The following is a 22,091-nucleotide window of genomic DNA, read 5'->3' as shown; positions in this document are numbered from 1 at the left end:
TATAAAATTCTATTTATGGTAATAAAAAATACTTGGTCAAAATATAGTATATTTTGGCCACTGAATAATAAAAATGGTATCAACTCTTTCCTAATTACTCCTTTGAATTTCTCTTTTTAAAGGAATTACATACTGATCTATCTGATATTGTAGAAGGCATATTGAGTGCACATGACACCACAAAGGTGAGTTTAGCCAGGACTAACTTATCCTTTTCTAAAAATATCATGTACCAAAAATTGGGATATATAGTATATAATATTTTAATCTGTTCTGGATCATCCGTACCAACTGCTTATTTGATCTGTGGTAACAGTACCTCCAGGTTGACTCTAAAGACAGTCCATTCCATGTGTTTTATGTATAAAAACATTTATTATAAGCTAAGCATTTTATAAAAATTAAGTAGACACAGCCCTTGTCAAAATAGTTTATAATTTTTATTTCTTCCATTTTAATAAGTTATGGTAAGGCTAACCTTATATTGAGCAAAAGAAGCCCCATAAAAAGAATATACTGTGTGATTCCATTTATATGAAGTCAGGAACAGGGGCAAAACTAACATGATGGTAGGCATTAGAATAATGATTTTTTAATACTAATCTGGGTGGTCCATGTATTCCTAAAAGAGTTTGTTTTTTTGTTGTTGTTTTTTTAAATAGTACTGGTAAGGCCCTCTCAAGTTCTTGAGTACTAGCCAAAATAAGCATGTACTTTATAAAGAATAAATCCTTTAATTTTTTAATTTGATAATATTTATTACTAAGACTATTACAATAGGTTTACTCCTATAGTTTGATTTATTGGGATATATGTGTGTGTCCCTGTGAAACTGAAAATAAGCTACATATTGTGAGGCATATTTGAGTTAATTTGAGCCTTTCCACTCAAACACTGACGTACCAAGTAGCAGATTGGTTATAGAAGTTTAGATTTAAAAAGTAACATCAGTGTTTTTTTCTTTCTTCAATCATAATTCCAGAAGGAATCATCATAGTCTTATTAACTGGTGCTCAATAGAAAGTTAATAGAAATGAATTTTATAGGGCTTGAGCTTTGTTTGGCATTTCAGTCACCCTGCCTTCATTTACCTTTTTTTTTTTCTTTTTTTTTTTTGCCAAAAACTATGACATCTACTTCTATTTGGAGTGTATAGAAAACCTTGGAGAGTTTCTGTTAGAAAATGCCTTATGTACAGATATAATTGCTAACACTTTTTTTTCTGAGTGTTTAATAAGTATGTAGGTATTATTGCTGTCTATTTTTATGTAAGATAGAGTTGCTACTTCTGGCTCTGCTGTGAACATTAAAAAGATAATTTAGCTTTTCAACTCCATGTAACCATGATAATGAATGGTTAGCATTTGATTTGATTTTTTTATTATTGATTATTTACAGAGAGGAAGGGAGAGGGATAGAGAGTTAGAAATGAGAGCGAAACATCGATCAGTTGCCTCCTGCACACCCCCTATTGGGGATGTGCCTGCAACCAAGGTATGTGCCCTTGACCAGAATCGAACCTGGGACCCTTCAGTCCCCAGGCCGACGCTCTATCCACTGAGCCAAACCAGTTAGGTCTAATTTTTCACTTTTTTATATTTTTTGTTGATTTTTTAGAGAGAGAGTAAGGGAGAAGGATAGAGAGATAGAAGCATTGATGAGAGAGAAACATCATTGATAGGTTGCCTCCTGTAAACCCCCTACCTGTCATATGCCCCCACAGGGAATTGAACCAGTGACCTTTTGGTTCCTGGGTCGATTCTCAGCCACTGAGCCACACCAGCCAGGGTGGTTAGCATTTTAGAATGGAACTTGGACCTTTCAACCAAAGCTATTAACCATACCCATTTGTGACTAGATTGTGCCTATATTACCCATTATTTTGTACCTTTAGATTGGTATTAACATACTTAATAGAAATTGCATCCTGAAAGTAAGTAATTATAGTGCTTTAAGATCTTTCCTTATTACATACTAGAGGCCCGGTGCACAAAAATTTGTGCACTCAGGGGGGGGGGGAGGGGGGTGCCTCAGCCCGGCCTGTGCCCTCTCGCAGTCTGGGACCCCTCGGGAGATAACAACCTGCTGGCTTCCGCCTGCTCCCGGGTCGCAGAGGGCAGGCCCAATCCCTAGGTGCAGCCCCTGGTCGGGCTCAGAGCAGGGCCGATTGGGGAGTTGGGGCGCCGCCCCATCATGCACAGAGCAGGGCAGATTGGGAGGTTGTGATGCCACCTTCAGTCACGCTCAGGGTAGGGCCAATTGGGGGGTTGGGGCACCGTCCCGTCACACTCAAGGCAGGGTCGATGGGGAGGTTGCGGCACCACCCCCTGTCACGTACAGAGCAGGGCCAATCGGGGTTGGGGTGCTTCCCCCGTCACACACAGAGCAGGGCCCATCAGGGGGTTGGGGCACCGCCCTCTATCACCCACAGAGCAGGGCCAATCAGGGGGTTGGGGCGCCACCACTCTCACACTCAGGGCCGATGGGGAGGTTATGGCTCTACCCCATCACACACAGAGCAGGGCCTGTGGGGGGGGGTTGGGGAGCTCCCCCCTATCTGGCACAGAGCAGGGCCGATCAGGGGGTTGGGGCCCCACCCCCCTGTCACACACAGAGCCGCAGGGTGATCAGGGGGTTTGGGCGCTGCCCCCTGTCATGCGGATCCCGGTGCTGGGAGGCATATTACCCTTTTACTATATAGGGTAGAGGCCTGGTGCATGGGTGGGGCCGGCTGGTTTGCCCTGAAGGGTGTCCTGGATCAGGGTGGGGGTCCCCACTGGGGTGCCTGGCCAGTCTGGGTGAGGGGCTGAGGGCTGTTTTCAGGCTGGGGGTGACTGAAGTTCCCAACCGCTCCTTTTTTTCTTTTTTCTTTTTTTTTATTCTCGCCCAGCTTTACCTTGAGGCTTGGCTCCAGCTCTTAGGCCTCCCTCCGGTGCTGAAAGTAGGTTTCTGGCCTTTGCTTACAATGTTGCGAATCTGCTGGCTGAAGTCCGGCGGTATTTGTTACAATGTTTCTTAAACTGCCCGCTCAGAGGCCTGCACCGCAGGCGGCTCCGTCACTGAGGCAAGCAAGCCTCATGTTAGTTTCAAGCTGCCTGGCTGCCCGCCACCATCTTGGCTGCCAGTTAATTTGCATATCTTGCTGATTAGCCAATGGGAAGGGTAGCGGTCGTACGCCAATTACCATGTTTCTCTTTTATTAGTGTAGATGGTTATTTTATATTGAGAAGAGAATATATCAATATCATTAAATAATAAAAGCTGAAACATTTTTTAGCTAGGGTTATTAGGTAATTGTTGAATACATGAAATATGAAATATTTGGTTATATTTTTGCCAGATAAGAAAAAATATATATCATCTTCTACATGGTATATGTAATTTTTGGTGCTCTTTGGCAACACAAAAATGTTGCTTTCCCAACTTATAAAAATGTAATGTTAAACTGCATTTTGGAGAAATGTAAAGTAGATATTAAATCTTTAAGAAGTCTGATAATATTGCTCTTTGTTACTAAGAAGGTCTTAGAATATTGTTAGAATGAAAGGACTGGGTTTTACTCAGACTCTTCGACCAGGAGTTAAACTGATCCAGTCAGCTTTAGTCAATGGAAAGAGCATCAATGCTGGAGGTCACAAGGTTGGGTTGGGATTTGAACTAGAAGTTTAATGCGGATTTGAATAAAGCATCAGATTTCTCCTTGAAGGTGAAGAGAAATGAACCCACTATGTTTTGACCTTAAAATTCTCTGAAATTGGCATTTCAAAAGTGAGAACTTTTTATTCTTCCAAAGAATTGTAATCCTCCCCACACTGAAGCCTAGAGATTGCAAGTCCTAAGGGAGGTGCTTGAAGGCATGCCTGGAAGTTGTTATTTTTGTACCACATTTCATTTCAGTTTCACAGTGTTAATTTAAGTGTGTTCCTTAGCGACATGTACTGTCGTTTTATAAAGGAAATAACCCAGTCCTCCAGTTTATACATCACATCCGGCATTCCCACACCACTTTTTCATGACCTATTAATATATTGGTCTCTGTGCTATAGTGGAATCTTAGCTTTTGCATCAAAAAAGAAAAAAAAAAAAGGAATGCTTCATTTTTCTTACCCAGAGCTTTTTGTAGTTTTCCATAGGTAACCATTGAAACAGAAGATACTGTTATTTTCCAGGTCTTGCTGAAACAAAATTGTTGATGATAGATTGTCCTCATTACCATTGACTGTTTCAACAGATTTTTGTTACTTTTAAACTTATTCTAGCTAGCTGGACTACTTGTCATATGAACATATAGAATCTATTTTATTTTAAATATATTTTTTTTAATTTAACTCAGAGGAAGGCGGAGGGAAAGAGTCATAGAAACATCATTGATGAGAGAGAATCATTGATTAGCAGCCTCCTTTATGTCCCCTACGGGGGATCGAGCCTTTAACCCTGGCATGTGCCCTCCTGGTTCATGGGTCAATGCTCAGCCACTGAGCCACACGGGCCAGGCTAGAATCTACTTTAAATTATTGGTTTGTTTTCAGACAAATGACCGATATAAGTTTAATAAACCAGATTTCATTCAAATGCTATAAAAAATGACTTTCTTAGCATGAGATCTTTTTAAATATTGTTTCTCTTTCAGATGGGCCATCTTACTCTAGAAGACTATCAGATCTGGAGTGTGAAAAATGTACTTGCCAATGAATTTTTGAATCTCCTTTTCCAGGTACGTTTAATGTAAATGACAGTTTCAGAGGGTAGTGGTAGCAGTAATTCTATATATTTTCTATTATGTAGTAGTTAATGCAACTGGACTGCAAAACCACATATGATAAATAGAACTATATTATCCTAGACATGCTTGAAAGATGGTAAGATAAAGCATGAGTGCCTACTGAACCTTCTCAAAATCATGATGTGGGAGGTAGGAAAGCAGAATATAGGTGATATTGTTTATTTATCTTATCATACCTCATGATAGAGACACATGTAGACTTACAGAGAATCATAAAAGCCATCATAATTTACTTTTTCTTCGCTGTTATAGAAAAAAAAGGGCTTCACTTTTTTAAAAGCCCTTCCTAACAAGTGAGATAGTGTGAACAGAGAGTTGGATCATTAGTAGGCAACTATAATTTTTTCAAAGTATACAGTCTCTTTAGTTAGATTATCTTAGTTTCAAGATGTCTCTTAATTTTTTTTAGTTTTTATTTATTTATATTTTTATTCTTTATAAGGTCCAAGAAAGATTGAGGGACAAAGAGAGAAGAAAAGTTACCAGGAGTGAAAAGTCATAGAACTTGCTAGATTTTAACTATTTTCCTGAAGTAGTTCTCTTGCCCCAATTTATATAAATACTTTATGGTGTCCTGGCCAGTGTGCCTCAGTTGGTTGGGCATCGTTGCATGCACAGAAAGGTTGCCAGTTCAATTCCCAGTCAGGGCACATGCTTGGGTTGTGGGCTTGATCTACTGTAGGGGGTCATGTAGGAGGCAGGCTATCAGTGTTTCACTCTCACATTGATGTTTCTCTCTCGTTCTCTCCCTTTCCCGTATTTTCTCTAAAAATCAATTTAAAAAAAAGAATAGCTAAAATTTAAAGTTCAAATTTGCTCAAGTAGCTCATTAATAGTTCATTAATTGAAAACTCTGCAGAGACTGTGAAAAATACAATCTAGTCATTAGCACCAGTCAATGAAGATTAATTTACCACTTTTTCTTTAGGTATGTCACATAGTTCTGGGATTAAGACCAGCTACTCCAGAAGAGGAAGGACAAATTATTAGGTAAGTTTGTAGTTTCAGTCTGTGTATTTTTCATTATATAGTTGAAATTGCTAACACCCAAAATATATCATTACTAAGTAATATTATGTCCCACTTTAATGTAATCATTATAGTAACACCCTGTTTCTCCAAAACAATTACATATCGAGATATTTTTAAGTAATTTTCTAACCAATGTATTGTATTAATTTAGAAATCAAATTCCATTTCACATTAAAATTGCATTGGTACTAAATTTAATTTTTTGAAATAAGACATTTTATAAGTTAACAGTTCCCAGCCAGCATGGCTCAGTGTTTGAGTGTCGACCTATGAACCAGGAGGTCATGGTTCAATTCCTGGTGAGGGCAAATGCACAGGTTGCAGGCTGGTTCCCCAGTGTGGGGTGTGTAGGAGGCAGCCGATCATTGATTCTCTCTCATTATTGATGTTTCTCTCTTTTCCTCTCCTTTCCTCTTTGAAATCAATAATATATATATATGTATATGTATATGTATATATATAATATATGTATGTATTTTAATATATATATTTTTTTATTGAGTTCAGAGAGGAAGGAAGAGGGAGAGAGAGATAGAAACATCAATGATGAGAGAGAATCCTTGATCGGCTGCCTCCTGCACGCCCCCTACTGAGGATCGAGCCCACAGCCATAGCATGTGCCCTTGACCAGAATTGAACCTGGGACCCTTCAGTCTGCAGGCCGATGTTCTATCCACTAAGCCAAACTGACTAGGGCTAAAAATATATTTTAAAAAATTAAGATAACAGGTAGCAATTTTTTCTTACTACAAAATAGCTCACATTTATTGTAGAAAGATTAGAAAGTAGACCTAAGCAAAAAGAATAAAAAATGCCCACCATCTCTGTATTTAGATAATTTCTGTTGGCATTTTTATTTATTGAGGTATAATTGACAACTAAAATGATAAGATACTCAAAATATACAATGTGATGATTTCATAAATGTACGTCTTATAAAAGGATTCTCCCCATTGAGTTAAGTAACACTTCTATTACCATCTTTAGCTTTTTTTGGGGGTGGGGGGGAAGGACATTTAAGTTATACTCTCTTAGCAAATTTCAATTATACAAGTGTTATCTACTATAGTCACTATATTATACATTAGATCCACAAACCTTATTCATCTTATAATGAAAGTTTGTACCCTTTTAGCAACCTCTTTCTATTTCCCCCAGCCCCAGCAACCATTTCTCTACTCTGTTTCTGATTTGACTTTTTTTTTTTTTAAAGATTCCACACATAAGATGATACTGTGCAATATTTATCCTTTTCTGTTTGGCTTATTTCACTTAGCATAACACCCTCCAGCTTCATCCATGTTCTTGTAAATGACAGGATTTCCTCCTTGTTTAAGGCTGAATAATATTCCTGAGAGAGAGAGGTTTTCTTTATCCATTAATTTATTGTTGGACACTTAGGTTGTTTCCATACTTTGGTTATTGTAAATAATATTGCAGTGGAAATGGGAGTACAGCTATCTTTTCAAGATAATGATTTTCTTTTATTTGGACATATACGCAGAAGTAGGACTGCTGGATCATATGGTAGTTCTATTTTTAATTTCTTGAGAAACCTCAATAATGTTTTTCATAGTGGTTAGCCCAGTTTTCATTCCCATCAGGAGTGTACAAGGGTTTCTTTTTCTACACATCCTTACCAGAATTTGTTATACTTTGTTTTTTTGGTAATAGCCTAACAAATGTGAGGTGATATTGTGGTTTTGATTTGTATTTCCCTGATGATTAGTGATGTTGAGCACCTTCGCATGTTCCTGTTCACTATTTGTATGTCTTTTTTGTAAAAATATCCTTTGCCCATTTTTTAAGTTGGGTTGTTTTTTGTTTGTTTTGCTATTGAGTTACATGAGTTCCTTGTATATTTTGCATATTAGTCCTTTATCAGTTATGTAGTTTGCAATATTTCCTCCCATTCATTAGGTTTCCTTTCCTTTTTGTTGATGGTTGCATGTTAGCACTTTTTACATTCATATAACCACATATGTTTATGCCTCTGATGGAATTTATAAATTTTTTTATAAAAAAAGAATATTCTGAAATATTGTTTTATTTTCTGCGTGCATTTTCAATGCATATCTTATATATAAGTTATACTTTTACATATTAATAAAGGCTTCTTATAATTTAAATGATTAACTAATGGGTCCTATTCATCCCCTATTTATATTTCTTTAATGTATGTATATGGAAAATTTAGTAATAAAGTATGTACATCTTTGGTTAAGGATTTACTTAGGCAAAATTACTTGAGGTAAAATACCTGAATTGGTTAGGCCTGCACATTTTTATATTTATAACTCAATTTTTAATACCTTGATTATTTTTCATTGCTTTAGAGCAGGGGTGGGGAACCTTTTTTCTGCCAAGGGCCATTTGGATATTTATAACATCACTAGAGGCCCGGTGCATGAATTCGTGCACGGGTAGAGTCCCTAGGCCTGGCCCGCAATCAGGGTCGATCCGTGGGGTGACCTGCGGGGTAGTCAGGGGGCCCCTTCCTGCATCTGCATTGGCTGGCCTGGGGCCTGCGGGCTGGGGGCAACTCCTGCATTAAGTGTCTGCCCCCTGGCGGTCAGTGCATGTCATAGCAACCAATCGTTCCACCCGTTTCTGCTGTTTGGTCTATTTGCATATTAGGCTTCTATTATATAGGACTAGAGGCCCGGTGCACAAAAATTTGTGCACTCGGGGGGAAGGGGGGGTCCCTCAGCCTGGCCTGTGCCCTCTCGCAGTCTGGGACCCCTCGGGAGATAACGCCCTGCTGGCTTAGGCCTGCTCCCGGGTGGCAGAGGGCAGGCCCATTCCCTAGGCGCAGCCCTTGGTCGGGCTCAGAGCAGGGCCGATTGGGGAGTTGGGGCGCCGCCCCCTGTCATGCACAGAGCAGGTCGGATCGGGAGGTTGCGATGCCACCCCCAGTCACGCTCAGGGCAGGGCCGATTGGGGGGTTGGGGCACCGCCCCCTGTCACACTCAAGGCAGGGTCGATGGGGAGGTTGTGGCGCCACCCCCTGTCACGCAAAGAGCAGGGCCAATCCGGGAGTTGGGGCACCGCCCCCTGTCACACACAGAGCAGGGCCAATCAGGGGGTTGGGGCGCCGCCACTCTCACACTCAGGGCAGGGCCGATGGGGAGGTTATGGCTCTACCCTGTCACACATAGAGCAGGGTCCATGGGGGGTGGGGGGGGGTTGGGGCGCCGCACCCTGTCACACACAGAGCAGGGCCGATCAGGGGGTTGGGGCGCCGCACCCTGTCACACACAGAGCCGCAGGGCGATCAGAGGTTGGGGCGCTCCCCCGTATCAGGCACAGAGCAGGGCTGATAAGGAGGTTGGGGCGCCTTCCCCTGTCACGAACAGAGCAGGGCGGATAGGGAGGTTGTGGCCCCACCCCCTGTCACACACAGAGCCGCAGGGCGATCAGGGGGTTTGGGCTCTGCCCCCTGTCACACTGACCCCGGTGCCGGGAGGCCTCAGGGCTCCGCTGATCCCGGTGCTGGGAGGCATATTACCCTTTTACTATATAGGATAGAGGCCTGGTGCATGGGTGGGGCTGGGTTGTTTGCCCTGAAGGGTGTCCTGGATCAGGGTGGGGGTCCCCACTGGGGTGCCTGGCCAGCCTGGGTGAGGGGATGATGGCTGTTTGCAGCTGGTCACACACCCTTCAGGGTGGAGGTCCCCACTGGGGTGCCTGGCCAGCCTGGGTGAGGGGCTGAGGGCTGTTTGCAGCTGGTCACACACCCTTCAGGGTGGGGGTCCCCACTGGGGTGCCTGGCCAGTCTGGGTGAGGGGCTGAGGGCTGTTTTCAGGCTGGCGGGTGACGGAAGCTCCCAACCGCTCCTTTTTTTCTTTTCTTTTTTTTTAAATTCTGGGCCAACTTTAGCTCTGAGGCTCCAGCTCTTAGGCCTCTGCTGCTGAAAGTAGGTAATCGAAACAATGTATAACTCCAGCTCTGACTCCAGCTCTGAGATCCCAGCTCGCTGAAAGCTGGTTTCTGGGGTGTTTTATTTTAGCTTTTATATTTGTTAAAATGTTTCAAACTGCAGGCTCAGAGGCCTGCAAAGCAGGCGGGGAACGTTGGTTTCCTCCGTCACTGAAGCAAGCAAGCCTCATGTTAGTTTCAAGTTGCCTGGCTGCTGGCCGCCATCTTGGCTGACAGTTAATTTGCATATCTCCCTGAGTAGCCAATGGGAAGGGTAGCAGTCGTACGCCAATTACCATGTTTCTCTTTTATTAGATTAGATTCTCAGGCTATACAAAATTATCATCTTAAAAATTAACCTGCTGTATTTGGTCAAACATTTAATTAACATACCCCTGATGCCTTGCCAGGGCCAGAAGAAATGATTTTGCTGGCCTTTAATGACCCTGGGCCAGACATTCCCCACTCCTGCTTTAGGGTTACCATTATATAATGTTAATGTCTGGAAAGTTTCAGAAACAGGACTAAATCTCAACTAAACTTTGCCTTTAGAATAAACTCTCAATATATAGCTTATAACTCATATATTTCTTAAAAGCAGTGTGTACACAAATTTTTCAGTAGTTTTTTTTTTTTTTTTGGCTTTGGACTACTTGATAAAAGAGTTTACTGAAGTAGAGTTGTTTGGAATACTTGAGAACAGGATTATATGGTCAAAATTTAAACAGGCAATGCCACCTGGCCTGTATGGCTCAGTGGTTGAGCATCAACCCATGAACTAGGAGATCACCGTTCGATTCCCAGTCAGGGCATATGCCTGGGTTGTGGGCTTCATCCCCGTTAGGAGGATAGGGGGCAGAGGGCGGCCAATTGATTATTCTCTCTCATCATTGATGTTTCTCTCTCTCTCCTTCCCTCTCTCTGAAATCAATAAAAACATTTTTTTAAAAAAAGGAAAAAAAGATTTTATGAGGATGTGGAGAAATTGGGACCTTCATACATTGCTGGTGGAAATGTAAAATGGTGTAGCCGTTGTGGAAAACAATTTGGTCATTCCTCAACATGGTATTACCACATAACTCAGCAGTTCCAATTTTAAGTCTATAATTAAAACATTTTTAAACAGGATGTACATAGATGTTCATAACAGTGCTATTCAAAATAGCTAAAAGGCAGAATCAGTCCAAATAGCTACCAGTGAATGAATGGATAAACCAAATGTGGTTTATAGGTACCGTGGAATATTATTCAGCATAAAACAGAAAAATGTTGTGATACATGCTACAACATGAATGGACCTACAAATGAAAGAAGCTCTTCACAGTAGGTCACATACTGTATGATTCCATTTGTATGAAATATCCAGAATATGTAAATCCATAGGTACAGAAAACAGATGGATGATTGTCAAGGGATGGGGGAAGGGAATAATAGGGGAAAACTGCTTAATGTATAACTGCTTCATTGGGGTGTATGAAAATGTTTGGGAGAAATTGACATAACATAAAGTGAACCATTTTAAAGCATATAATTCAGTGACATCTAGTACACCATTTCACATCCACTAGAACATTTATGATAGAAAAGGCAGATGCGTTGGTGAGAATCTGGAGAAACAAGAATAGAACCCTCATATGTTGCTAATGGAAATATTAGGTGGTACTTTGCAAAAACACTTCACCAGTTTCAGATTATTAGATGTTAGATGGAGAAACAAAATGTGGTGTATATGTACTTTTGGAATATTATTCAGTAATAAAAAAGCACAAACTAAGGATACCTGCTATAATATAGATGAACCTCAAAAACATTATGCTAAATAAAAGAGGCCAGATATAAAAGACCTTTGTGTTATATCATTCCATTTATATGAAATGTTCACATAAAGGAAGTTTTTAAGAGATAGTAAATAGACTAGTGGTTTTCTAGGTCTAAAGGTGGTAACACAGATTGACTAAAAATAGATATATTTTTGGGGTAATTGAAATATTCTAAAATTCTACTGTGGTGGTGGTTGCACATGTCTGCAAATTTATCAAAATCATTGAGTTGTGTACTTAATCCAGGTAAATTGTATGATATGTAAAATATTCCTCAATAAAGCTGTTTTTAAAACATCATCAGGCCCTAGCTGGTTTGGCTCAATGGATAGAGTGTCAGCCTACGGACTGAAAGGTCCCAGGTTCGATTCCAGGGGGTACATGCCCAGGTTGCAGGCTCTATCCCAGGGGTGGGCAACCCCTGGCACACGTGCCAAACATGGCACGCCAGTAACTTTTGCTGGTGCATGAAACCCTCTCTTATAATCTTCCATTTACAATTTTTGTGAACATTTGAATGACTTAAATGTTAAATTACAAGGAACTGGCAAGACACTTGATGTTATGTTTGGTTACATAAAGGCTTTTGAAAAGAAACTGGAAGTCTTTAAGAGGGATGTGGATGGTGAGAGATTTAGATATTTCCCAAACCTCAAGAGGCACATCAAAGACCTCCCAAAAGATGACAGTACAGACTGTCACAGCCTTCAAAAGGTGTTTTTAAACATCATCGAGTCAACTATTGAGCAGTTCTTCTCAAGATTTGCGAAATTCAGAGAACTGGAAGAGACAGCAAAATTCATGAGGTTTCCAGACAGCATGAAACTGGAGGAACTAAACTTACAAATGTTTTCATGGATGGACATGGCTGGCTTTGAAATGCAGTTGATTGAATTTCAGTGTAGCTCAATTTGGAAGCAGAATTTTTTTTTTTAAAATATATTTCATTGATTTTTTACAGAGAGGAAGGGAGAGAGATAGATAGTTAGAAACATCGATGAGAGAGAAACATCGATCCGCTGCCTCCTGCACATCTCCTACTGGGGATGTGCCCACAACCCAGGTACATGCCCTTGACCGGAATCGAACCTGGGACCTTTCAGTCCGCAAGCCGACGCTCTGTCCACTGAGCCAAACCGGTTTCGGTTGGAAGCAGAAATTTATTGACCTTAAAGTTGACTTGGAAAACATTGAGATAAAGCCATTAGAGACAGTTCGAAAACGAACTATTGAGGACTTGGAATGCCATTCCAGAAAATTTTTTCTGTTTTGAAAACTTTACAGCAGCGTTACTCTCCATGTTTTCATCCACATACGCTTGTGAATCTTTGTTCTCAGTGATGAATTTTGTTAAGTCTCGTAATAGGAGTAGCCTGACGGATAAAAGTAGTAGCTCGAGCATATCTCTGAAGGTCACGAAATATAAACCTGATGTAAAATCTCTGTCATCAGTGATGCAGCAGCAAAAGTCCCACTGATAATGTCAAACAGAGTCATAAAGTTTTCTGTCGGACTATCAGTGTACATGTATACATTAAAAAATAAATGTATTTTTCATCATCATATACTGTGTTTTTGTCGCTCGAATGAATTTTATTTCTTCAAGGTTCTTCACATACGTACACCTTAAGAGATATCAAGTAGGCGTAACATGTTCTCAAAAAATCAGGGTTGGCACGCAGAAGAATTTTGAGTCAGAGATTTTGCTGGTTTGGGCATGCACTCACAAAAAGGTTGCCCACCCCTGCTCTATCCCCAGTAGGAGATATGTAGGAGGCAGCTGATCAGTGATCCTCTCTCATCATTGATGTTTCTCTCTCCCCCTCTCCCTTCCTCTCTGAAATCAATAAAAATTAAAAAATAAAAACATCATCAGTATGAGTGATACTTGACAGTGGTATTGTGACTCCCTGAAATTGGCTTATCAGTATTTCACTAATCGAAATTATAGTCATTTCCCAAGTATATCTATTTATTTCATGTTTTTCCCTTGTAAAAATTGCTAATGATAATTTGTGGGTGTGTGGTCATCTGTTTCACACACCATTTGATGTACTAAATTTCTTTTGTATGTGTAGAGGATGGTTAGAACGGGAGAGCAGGTATGGTCTGCAACCAGGACACAATTGGTTTATCATCTCCATGCAGTGGTGGCAGCAGTGGAAGGACTATGTCAAATATGTGAGTAAGATTTCTGTTTACCTACCTTTTTCATAGGATTTTCAATTCTACAGACTTTGGGTGACTACTGGCTAATAATAAAATGCTCCAACTTAAAGATTTGAAGGGTATAGAAATGATTTCCCATAAAATACTTGCTATGTACCAGGCTCTGTGCTTACAGATTTCCTCCCTGCAACAACTCTGAGGAAGGTAATATTGGGCATGCAGGTGCATGTATATACACCTTACGTATCTCATTTAGTCGTCACAATCTCTGTGAGGAAGGTGGTATTATATCTATTTTACCTGTGAGGAACCTGAGACTGGGACTAGAGGTAACCTGAATTTCTTGCTCAGAGTGGAAGTTCTGGAATCAAATATAAGGACTGACTTTAAATCCAGGGGCATGTCAACCACATTATACTTCATTATTTCACCTTTTTTTATCAAAAAGTTGAAGATTCCTGGGTGATTTTCTATTCAAGAAAGTTAATTTCAGAGGTAATATTAGAACCCAATTTCTAAACGATAACCTGACATTGTTCCAAACAGAGTTAAAGAAGAAATTATTAGTGAATATTCTACTCTTATTTAAAACATACAAGGGATTTTTTTTCAGAAAACTGAAAACAGTAATTCCAGTAATCAAATTCTCCATTTTCGAGAGTCAGTTGATACATTTTGTTGACTCGTTGTCAGTTGCCAAATGATTACTAACCAAAAATCTAATAATTTTATTCATATTTTTCCTATATGCCCTTTTCTATCATTGTTTATCAGAAAATACTGGTAGATTGTTTACATTATTTTCCTTATCATTCTACCTGGTTCTTTTTTCCTTTTGCCGAGGTTAGTAGTTTGTTTTCACACATAAAATATGTTAATTGGAAAAGGTAGACTTTAAATATCACTGAAGGAGTGAAAGTAGGTAAATGACTTCAAAGACCTTATAGATAATGATAGTGATTGTAGGTAGAAAATGAGAGTATTAGGTAACATGTCACAGTCTATTTTGAAATTATTTTTGTCTTTACGTTCTTACTTTGACCTTAGAATAAATGGTTATGAATGTCTTACTAGCTACAGACTCAAAGAATAACCTAGCTTTGTACTTGAGGTATTACTTTTTGCTTCTTGTAGGAACATGATAGAGGTCTTGCTCTTAGCAGCATATCTCTTATGAAACGGAAGTGCAGCCCTGGCCAGGTGGCTTAGTTGGTTGGGGCATCGTTCCATGTACTAAAGAGTTGTGGGTTTGATCCCTGGTTGGGGCATGTGTGAAAGGCAGCTGATATTCTCTCTCTCTCCCTCTCTCTCTCTCTCTCTCTCTCTCTCTCTCTCTCCCTCCCTCCCTCCCTCCCTCCCTCCCTCTTCTTCCTTCCTCCCTCCCTCCCTCCCTCCACTTTCTCAAAAAAAATATCCTCAGATGAGGATTAACTAAAAAAAAAAATTGTAGTATACAGGGTGGGGCAAAAGTAGGTTTACAGTTCATATGGAAAATAATACAGTAATTAATAAATAATAAACTGTGCTTTGTGTACTCAACACTGTAGACCTACTTTGCCCCACCCTGTACATATGTATAAAGCATAAAAAGAAATAGCATCATCACTGACAGAGAAGAAAGTGAATCCTGAAGTTTGATATATCATAAACCATTCATACAACTTAAAAGAAATCATAAAATTCTCAAAATAGAATTATATTCAAGTTCCACATAGGCTTTTTAGGAGTAATTGACTCACATAAAAATAAGGAAATTGTTCAACATGGGTGAAACTTTATCTATTTAGAGACCTATCTTTCTAAAAACACAGTCTTCTAGGATAATTTCTGATAGTTACAGACCAAGAAGTAAGTAAAAACAAAAAGATCCTTTGATGTTTGCGGGGATGGACAGGGCTTCCCAGAGCAACTGGAAATAACATACTCAAAAAGTAGCCCATGACTACAACATATGACCATTATTGGTTTGTTCAACATACTGGTATAGAAGGAAAGTGATAACATTAGTTGTCTGAAAATGTTGATAATTGCACTGGAAGCCAAGAAGAATGGAAGCAATGACAAGAATTACAGGACAGAGAAGGGGAAAGAACAAAAAACCTGAGTAATGGTGTCAGTTTTAGGCAGTGCCAGACACTGAGAGCAGTAGATTCCTAGAATAGAAAAAAAAAAAAAGGCCAAAGACAGACCACTGTAGTTTGGTACATTGGAAAACAAATGAAGAAAAGCGCTATTCTCCAAGTCTACAGGGTGCATCATTCACTGTGCCATGTTAAAGGACATATAGTGCCCTAACCGGTTTGGCTCAATGGATAGAGAGTTGGCCTGCGGAATCAAGGGTCCCGGGTTCGATTCTGGTCAAGGGCATGTACCTTGGTTGCGGGCACACACCCAGTAGGGAGTGTGTATGAGGCAGCTGATCGATGTTTCTCTCTTATCGATGTTTCTAACTCTCTATTCCTCTCTGTAGAAAATCAATAAAATATATTTTAAAAAAAGACACACGGTATGCTCTGGCTAGTGTGACTTGGTTGGGTGTGTCTCATGCACCCAAAGTTGCCAGTTTGATTCCTGGGCAGGGCAGGCTTGATTCCTTCCCAGGTTGCAGGCTTCATACCCAGGAGGGGGCACTGATTGATGTTTCCCTCTCACACTGATGTTTCCCTTTCTCCCTTTCTCTCTCTCTAAAATAGATAAAAATGTTTTTTTAAATTTACCTCCTAATATCTGACTTCATGATTTTTAGGATGCTAGCCCTGTTGTGATTGAGCCATCATCTGTTCTGAATGGAGGAAAATATTCATTTGGAACAGTACATTCTATAGAGCAGAGTGAAGATAGAATTGGAGGAGGCAGCCTCAGTTATGTGAATACCACAGAAGAGAAATTTTCAGACAATATTTCTACTGCATCTGAAGCCTCAGAAACTGCTGGCAGTGGTAAGTCTGACTTGTTTCCCATGGGGTTTAGTCAGGGTCAGTTCTTAAAGGAGTATACTTTGTCAGAGTGTGCTTAGTAGAATATTGGGCATCAGGTTTCCAGTCACAGAAACAAGTTTTGAATGAAATGGTTATTTATGAGATTCTTGAAAATATTTTCACTGATTAAGCCACATTTCCCTGTATTGCTACTAAATTATTTTGTCAATAAGTTTAAAGTTGGTAAATAAAAATCTAAATTTCTTTCTTCGGGACTTTGTAACTATAAGCATACCTTTACTGGATTAAATACATTTTCATATCAAATTCTACAGATATGTTAGACTGGAATCTGGGGGATTGTTTTAAATTTTGAGAAACAATTCATAATGCTTCCCATAATTTCCTTCGTCCCTTGATACCTAACACTCAGTGGTTCTACTCTAAGTTGGGGCTCATGAGGAAGATGCTTTGGTGTTTTTATGCCTCAACTGAATTGAGTTGATCCTTATTATTCTGCTGACATAAAAGTAGGACTTTCAGTCTTATTCTGTTGTTATTTCATCTTTGAGATCTTTTTTTTTTCTTCTTCTTCTATTAAGGGAGTAGCCAAAGTGGACAGAGCTAGCATTTTAGGAAACTGTTGAATTTACTGCTTCTCTTTCCCCATCTGACATTACAAAGATCAGTTAGCAGTCCTAGTTCTCTCTGGCCTTCACACCAAATTATTTCTTAACCCTTCTTTTAGATATATGTATGTATGTGTATATATATATATATATATATATATATATATATATATATATATATTCTTATTAAAAAGAAAAAAATATATTTTTATTGATTTCAGAGAGGAAGGTAGAGGGAAAGAGAGATAGAAACATCAATGATGAGAGAGAATCATTGATTGGTTGCCTCCTGCACTCCCTACAATGGGGATCGAGCCTGCAACCTGGGCATGTGCCCTGTATGGGAATTCAACTGTGACCTCCTGTTTGATATGTCGATGCTCAACCAGTGAGACACGCTAGTCAATCGGGTTTAACCCTCCATTTGACATATACTCACTTTATAACCTGTGTTATTATAAGTTGAGCAGTGCCACACTTAGAAGGTTTAAAGTGACTAATGGCTAGAATGTTTACCTCAGATTAACATGTAGTTAGTTAAGAGTTAAAATTTCTTAAAATATCATTGAAGTTCAGCCCTCGCGGGTTTGGCTCCGCGAATAGAGCTTTGGCCTGTGGACTGAAGGGTCTCAGGTTTGATTCAGGTCAAGGGCACATGCCTGGGTTGTGGGCTCGATCCCCAGTGGGTGGCATACAGGAGGCAGCCGATTAATGATTCTCTTTCATCATTGATGTCTCTATCTTTCTCTCCCTCCCCCTTCCTCTCTGAAATCAATAAAAATATATTTTAAAAATATATATCATTGAAGTTCACAACTCTAAGTTGTCATTAATTATTTTCCTGTGTGTATATTTCTATTGTAATGTTAATACCTTTCTTTCAAATAGATTCATTAGGGGACATTTTCTTACCCCCAGCATTCTTCTGTTGAAGTTGTTATTTTAGCTCCTTCCCTTTGGTTTAGACGTCTTTTTTTTTTTAAATCCTCACTCGAGGGTATTTTTCTATTGATTTTGAGAGAGTGGAATGGAGGGGGAGAGACAGAGAGAAAAACATTGATTGGTTGCTTCCCGCACACACTTTGACGGGGGCTTGGGGATTGAACCTGCAACTAAGGTACGTGACCTTGACCAAATCAAACCCACGACCCTTTAGTCCTCAGGCCAACATTCTCTCCACTGAGCCGAACTGACTAGGCCTGGTTTAGACTTACCACCATCATCTTCCAAAAACATTTGGGATGTGTTTCCAGGTAGAAGAGAAGAATTATGGGAGACTGTGGGAGAGCCCAGTTACTTGGCTATACTTTTTCCTTTCCTAGTAGAGGACATATAATTCTTGTTGTAAATTATCAGATATTCTAGGAGGCTGTCCAAATGTTCATGTGGTAACAATTTTTAAAGTTTTTATTTCACCTAATATTATGTTAGGTATTGTCCAGAAAGAAATACATCTGGCCGAAACCGGTTTGGATCAGTGGATAGAGCGTCGGCCTGCGGACTGAGGGATCCCAGGTTCGATTCCGGTCAAGGGCATGTACCTGGGCTGCGGGCACATCCCCAGTGGGAGATGTGCGGGAGGCGGCTGATCAATGTTTCTCTCCCATCGATGTTTCTAACTCTCTATCTCTCTCCCTTCCTCTCTGTAAAAAATCAATAAAATATATTTTTTTTAAAAAAAATAAATACATCTGTATTTCCTAGCTTCTGCAGATTTATCAGAATCGACTGTACTGACATGCCAAGAGAATAATAGCATTAACCTAAAACATGGACATTGAATTCATATCTTCAAGCCTATTTATGTATAATAACTGAAAATAGAGATTCCATCCTCTATTTCCTTACAGGCTTTTTGTATTCAGCCACACCAGGAGCAGATATGTGCTTTGCTCGACAACACAACATTTTGGACAGTAACAACCAGTGTTTCCTAGGGGCCAATGGGAATATTTTGTTGCATCTCAATCCTCAGAAACCAGGGGCTATTGATAACCAGCCACTAGTAACTCAAGAGCCAGTAAAGGTAAGTAATTTGACAACTACTTAAAATCATTCTCTTTCAGATTGCTTATAAGTTTTATTCTAGAGGTTTTAGCACATAACAAAACACTCCCCCCAATGGGGATTGAGCCTGCAACCTGGGCATATGCCCTGACTGGGAATCCAGCTGTGACCTTCTGTTTCATAGGTTGATGCTCAACCACTGAGCCATGCCAGTCAATTGGGCTTAACCCTCCTTAGTGGTCATTTAATTAACCTGTTGTGGATGGAAATCTTTTTGCATAGTATATTTTCATGAGAATATTTTATGATTTAGTACTTGCACAGAAGCAATGTAGTGATCCTTGGAAATATTCTCAGTCATAGAACAGCTACTATGAAAATGTAGTTTCATGTGCCTGTGGAATTTTCCCCCCAAAATAATATTTTATATTTTCTGAGAGAAATCTGCGAAAATAAGTCTTATTATTACCAAATGCTCTGATGATTTTTTTCAAATGATTTGCTTTTTGAGTTTCCTTTCTTAGTTTGTTTTGAAAGTTAAAAATAAAAATCTTATTTAGAACATGAAACTGAGTAGTGACATGTGTGTTTATTCTTCTGTGTCTAGTCTACAAGAGACTGTAATATTAAAAATCAACATTTACATTTTATTCTTCTAAGGCTACATCATTAACACTGGAAGGTGGTCGATTAAAACGAACCCCACAGCTGATCCATGGAAGAGATTATGAAATGGTCCCAGAACCTGTATGGAGAGCACTTTATCATTGGTATGGAGCAAACCTGGCTCTTCCTAGACCTGTAAGTATAGCCAATAGTGCCTTATATAAGGAGCAATCATAGATGGGATCTTCTGTTACTTTTATAAACATCACTACAATTTAGTTCAGTGATGGCGAACCTATGACACGCGTATCAGAGGTGACACACGAACTCATTTTTTTGGTTGATTTTTTCTTTGTTAAATGGCATTTATTTATTTATTTTTTTTATTTTTATTTTTTTATATATTTTATTGATTTTTTACAGAGAGGAAGGGAGAGAGATAGAGAGCCAGAAACATCGATGAGAGAGAAACATCGATCAGCTGCCCCCTGCACATCTCCCACTGGGGATATGCCCGCAACCCAGGTACATGCCCTTGACCGGAATCGAACCTGGAACCCTTCAGTCCGCAGGCCGACGCTCTATCCACTGAGCCAAACCGGTTTTGGCAAATGGCATTTAAATATATAAAATAAATATCAAAAATATAAATCTTTGTTTTACTGTGGTGCAAATATCAAAAAATTTCTATATGTGACACGGCACCAGAGTTAAGTTAGGGTTTTTTAAAATGCCGACATGCCGAACTAAAGGTTTGCCATCACTGATTTAGTTCTTACTTATGGTAGTAGAGTACTCAATACCTGTTCAAATCAGTTGAACAAATTTTGGGTTTCTTCTCATTCATTCATTAATTTTTTCATACATTTATTGAGTGCTGTATTAGGCAACAACCATACAATGATGTGCCTATCGGAGTGGGTGGCTTTTATGGAGTGGAGGAAATAATCACTGGGCTAAATAAAGTCAGGACATAATTAGCTAGGCTATTAAATAAGTCATCCACATAGATGCAAACATTAGGATAATGCATGATATAGGCTGAAGCAGAAGTCTGAGAGCCAGTTCTTAAACTTATTAGTTTAGTAGGAGAAGTGGTGCATAATTTACTTCTGAAACTGCTTTTCCCATTAACTACAAAGGCATCCAGTGAGGGATCAGGTTTATTTTCTAGCTGTTGGTGGATTTTTGTGGTTAGTCTTTTGGAAGGATAATAGGAATTCAAAGCTAGTAAATGAATTCTGATTGGTGCCATTACTAGGATGAATCATTTAGAGCAGTGGTCGCCAACCTTTCAGACCTCACGAACCACCAGTGGTCAGCAAACCATCGGTTGGCGACCGCTGCTCCAAAGGTTTCCTTAAGCCAGCGGTCACCAACCTTTCGGACCTCACGACCACAAGTGGTCTGCGGACCATCAGTTGGCGACCGCTGATATAGAGCATAAGTAAAATTCTCTGAAGTAATTAAAGGACTTAGAGAATATAATACCAAATTTTAGTGATTTAACTATGCAGCATCATTTGTTGTGCTTATACAGGTAAACAGCAGGACTTGTTACTTTTACTCGCTACCCTCAGCAGGACTCGTAACATTCTTATACCAGGAAGGTTTTGCATAGATAAGTTAATCACTTCCATTTACACAGTAGAACATAGATAGTAAATATTTATATAAACTTTTTTTATCCCCACTACTAACATAGGAAATAAAATTTTAAGTAAATGTATAGTACTCTTTATATGTATTCAACCAACAGAGTATTTTTAAATGATGTTGATAAGATTTTGTGAGAGTAGTACATTCATACATTTCTTGGAATATTGTAAATTACTACACTTTGGGTGGCAATATGACCAATTAATTAATGGCATGAATACTTCCATACTTTTGACATGTAACTTCAGTCCTAAGTATTTGCCCTTTAACACATTAAGCGCCCAGTCACCAGTGACTGACACTATACTTTCTGTCCGAAAGACAAAACAGGCTGGGCGCTTAATGTGTTAAAAGACCATCATTTATATATATAAAATATGTAAAAGTGAAAAGAGTTATGGTGTGAGGGTAGTAAATTGTAGATAATATTTAAGTTTTTAAAAATACATATATTTGTATTGATTTCAGAGAGGAAGGGAGAGGGAGAGATAGAAACATCAATGATGAAAAAAAATCAGTGATCAGCTGCCTCTTGCATGCCCCCTACTGA

At 39.4% G+C, this 22,091-nt stretch overlaps 1 protein-coding gene across 2 annotated transcripts in view; it reads left to right on the top strand.

Moving 5' to 3' along the window:
* Positions 1-22,091, top strand: part of USP32 (ubiquitin specific peptidase 32) — a 124,447-nt gene that overhangs the window by 63,807 nt on the left and 38,549 nt on the right. For both annotated transcript variants that reach the window (XM_081108781.1, XM_081108780.1), the window contains exons 9-15: positions 123-185; positions 4,631-4,714; positions 5,712-5,773; positions 13,632-13,734; positions 16,469-16,661; positions 19,120-19,295; positions 19,937-20,077. In XM_081108781.1, the coding sequence (XP_080964907.1) occupies positions 123-185; positions 4,631-4,714; positions 5,712-5,773; positions 13,632-13,734; positions 16,469-16,661; positions 19,120-19,295; positions 19,937-20,077 (822 nt within the window). The remainder of the gene's footprint in view (positions 1-122; positions 186-4,630; positions 4,715-5,711; positions 5,774-13,631; positions 13,735-16,468; positions 16,662-19,119; positions 19,296-19,936; positions 20,078-22,091) is intronic.

This window comes from Myotis nattereri (genome assembly GCF_964212035.1).
Source record: "Myotis nattereri genome assembly, chromosome: 16".
Classification (NCBI taxonomy): domain Eukaryota; kingdom Metazoa; phylum Chordata; class Mammalia; order Chiroptera; family Vespertilionidae; genus Myotis; species Myotis nattereri.
This window is presented reverse-complemented; position numbering and strand designations above follow the sequence as displayed.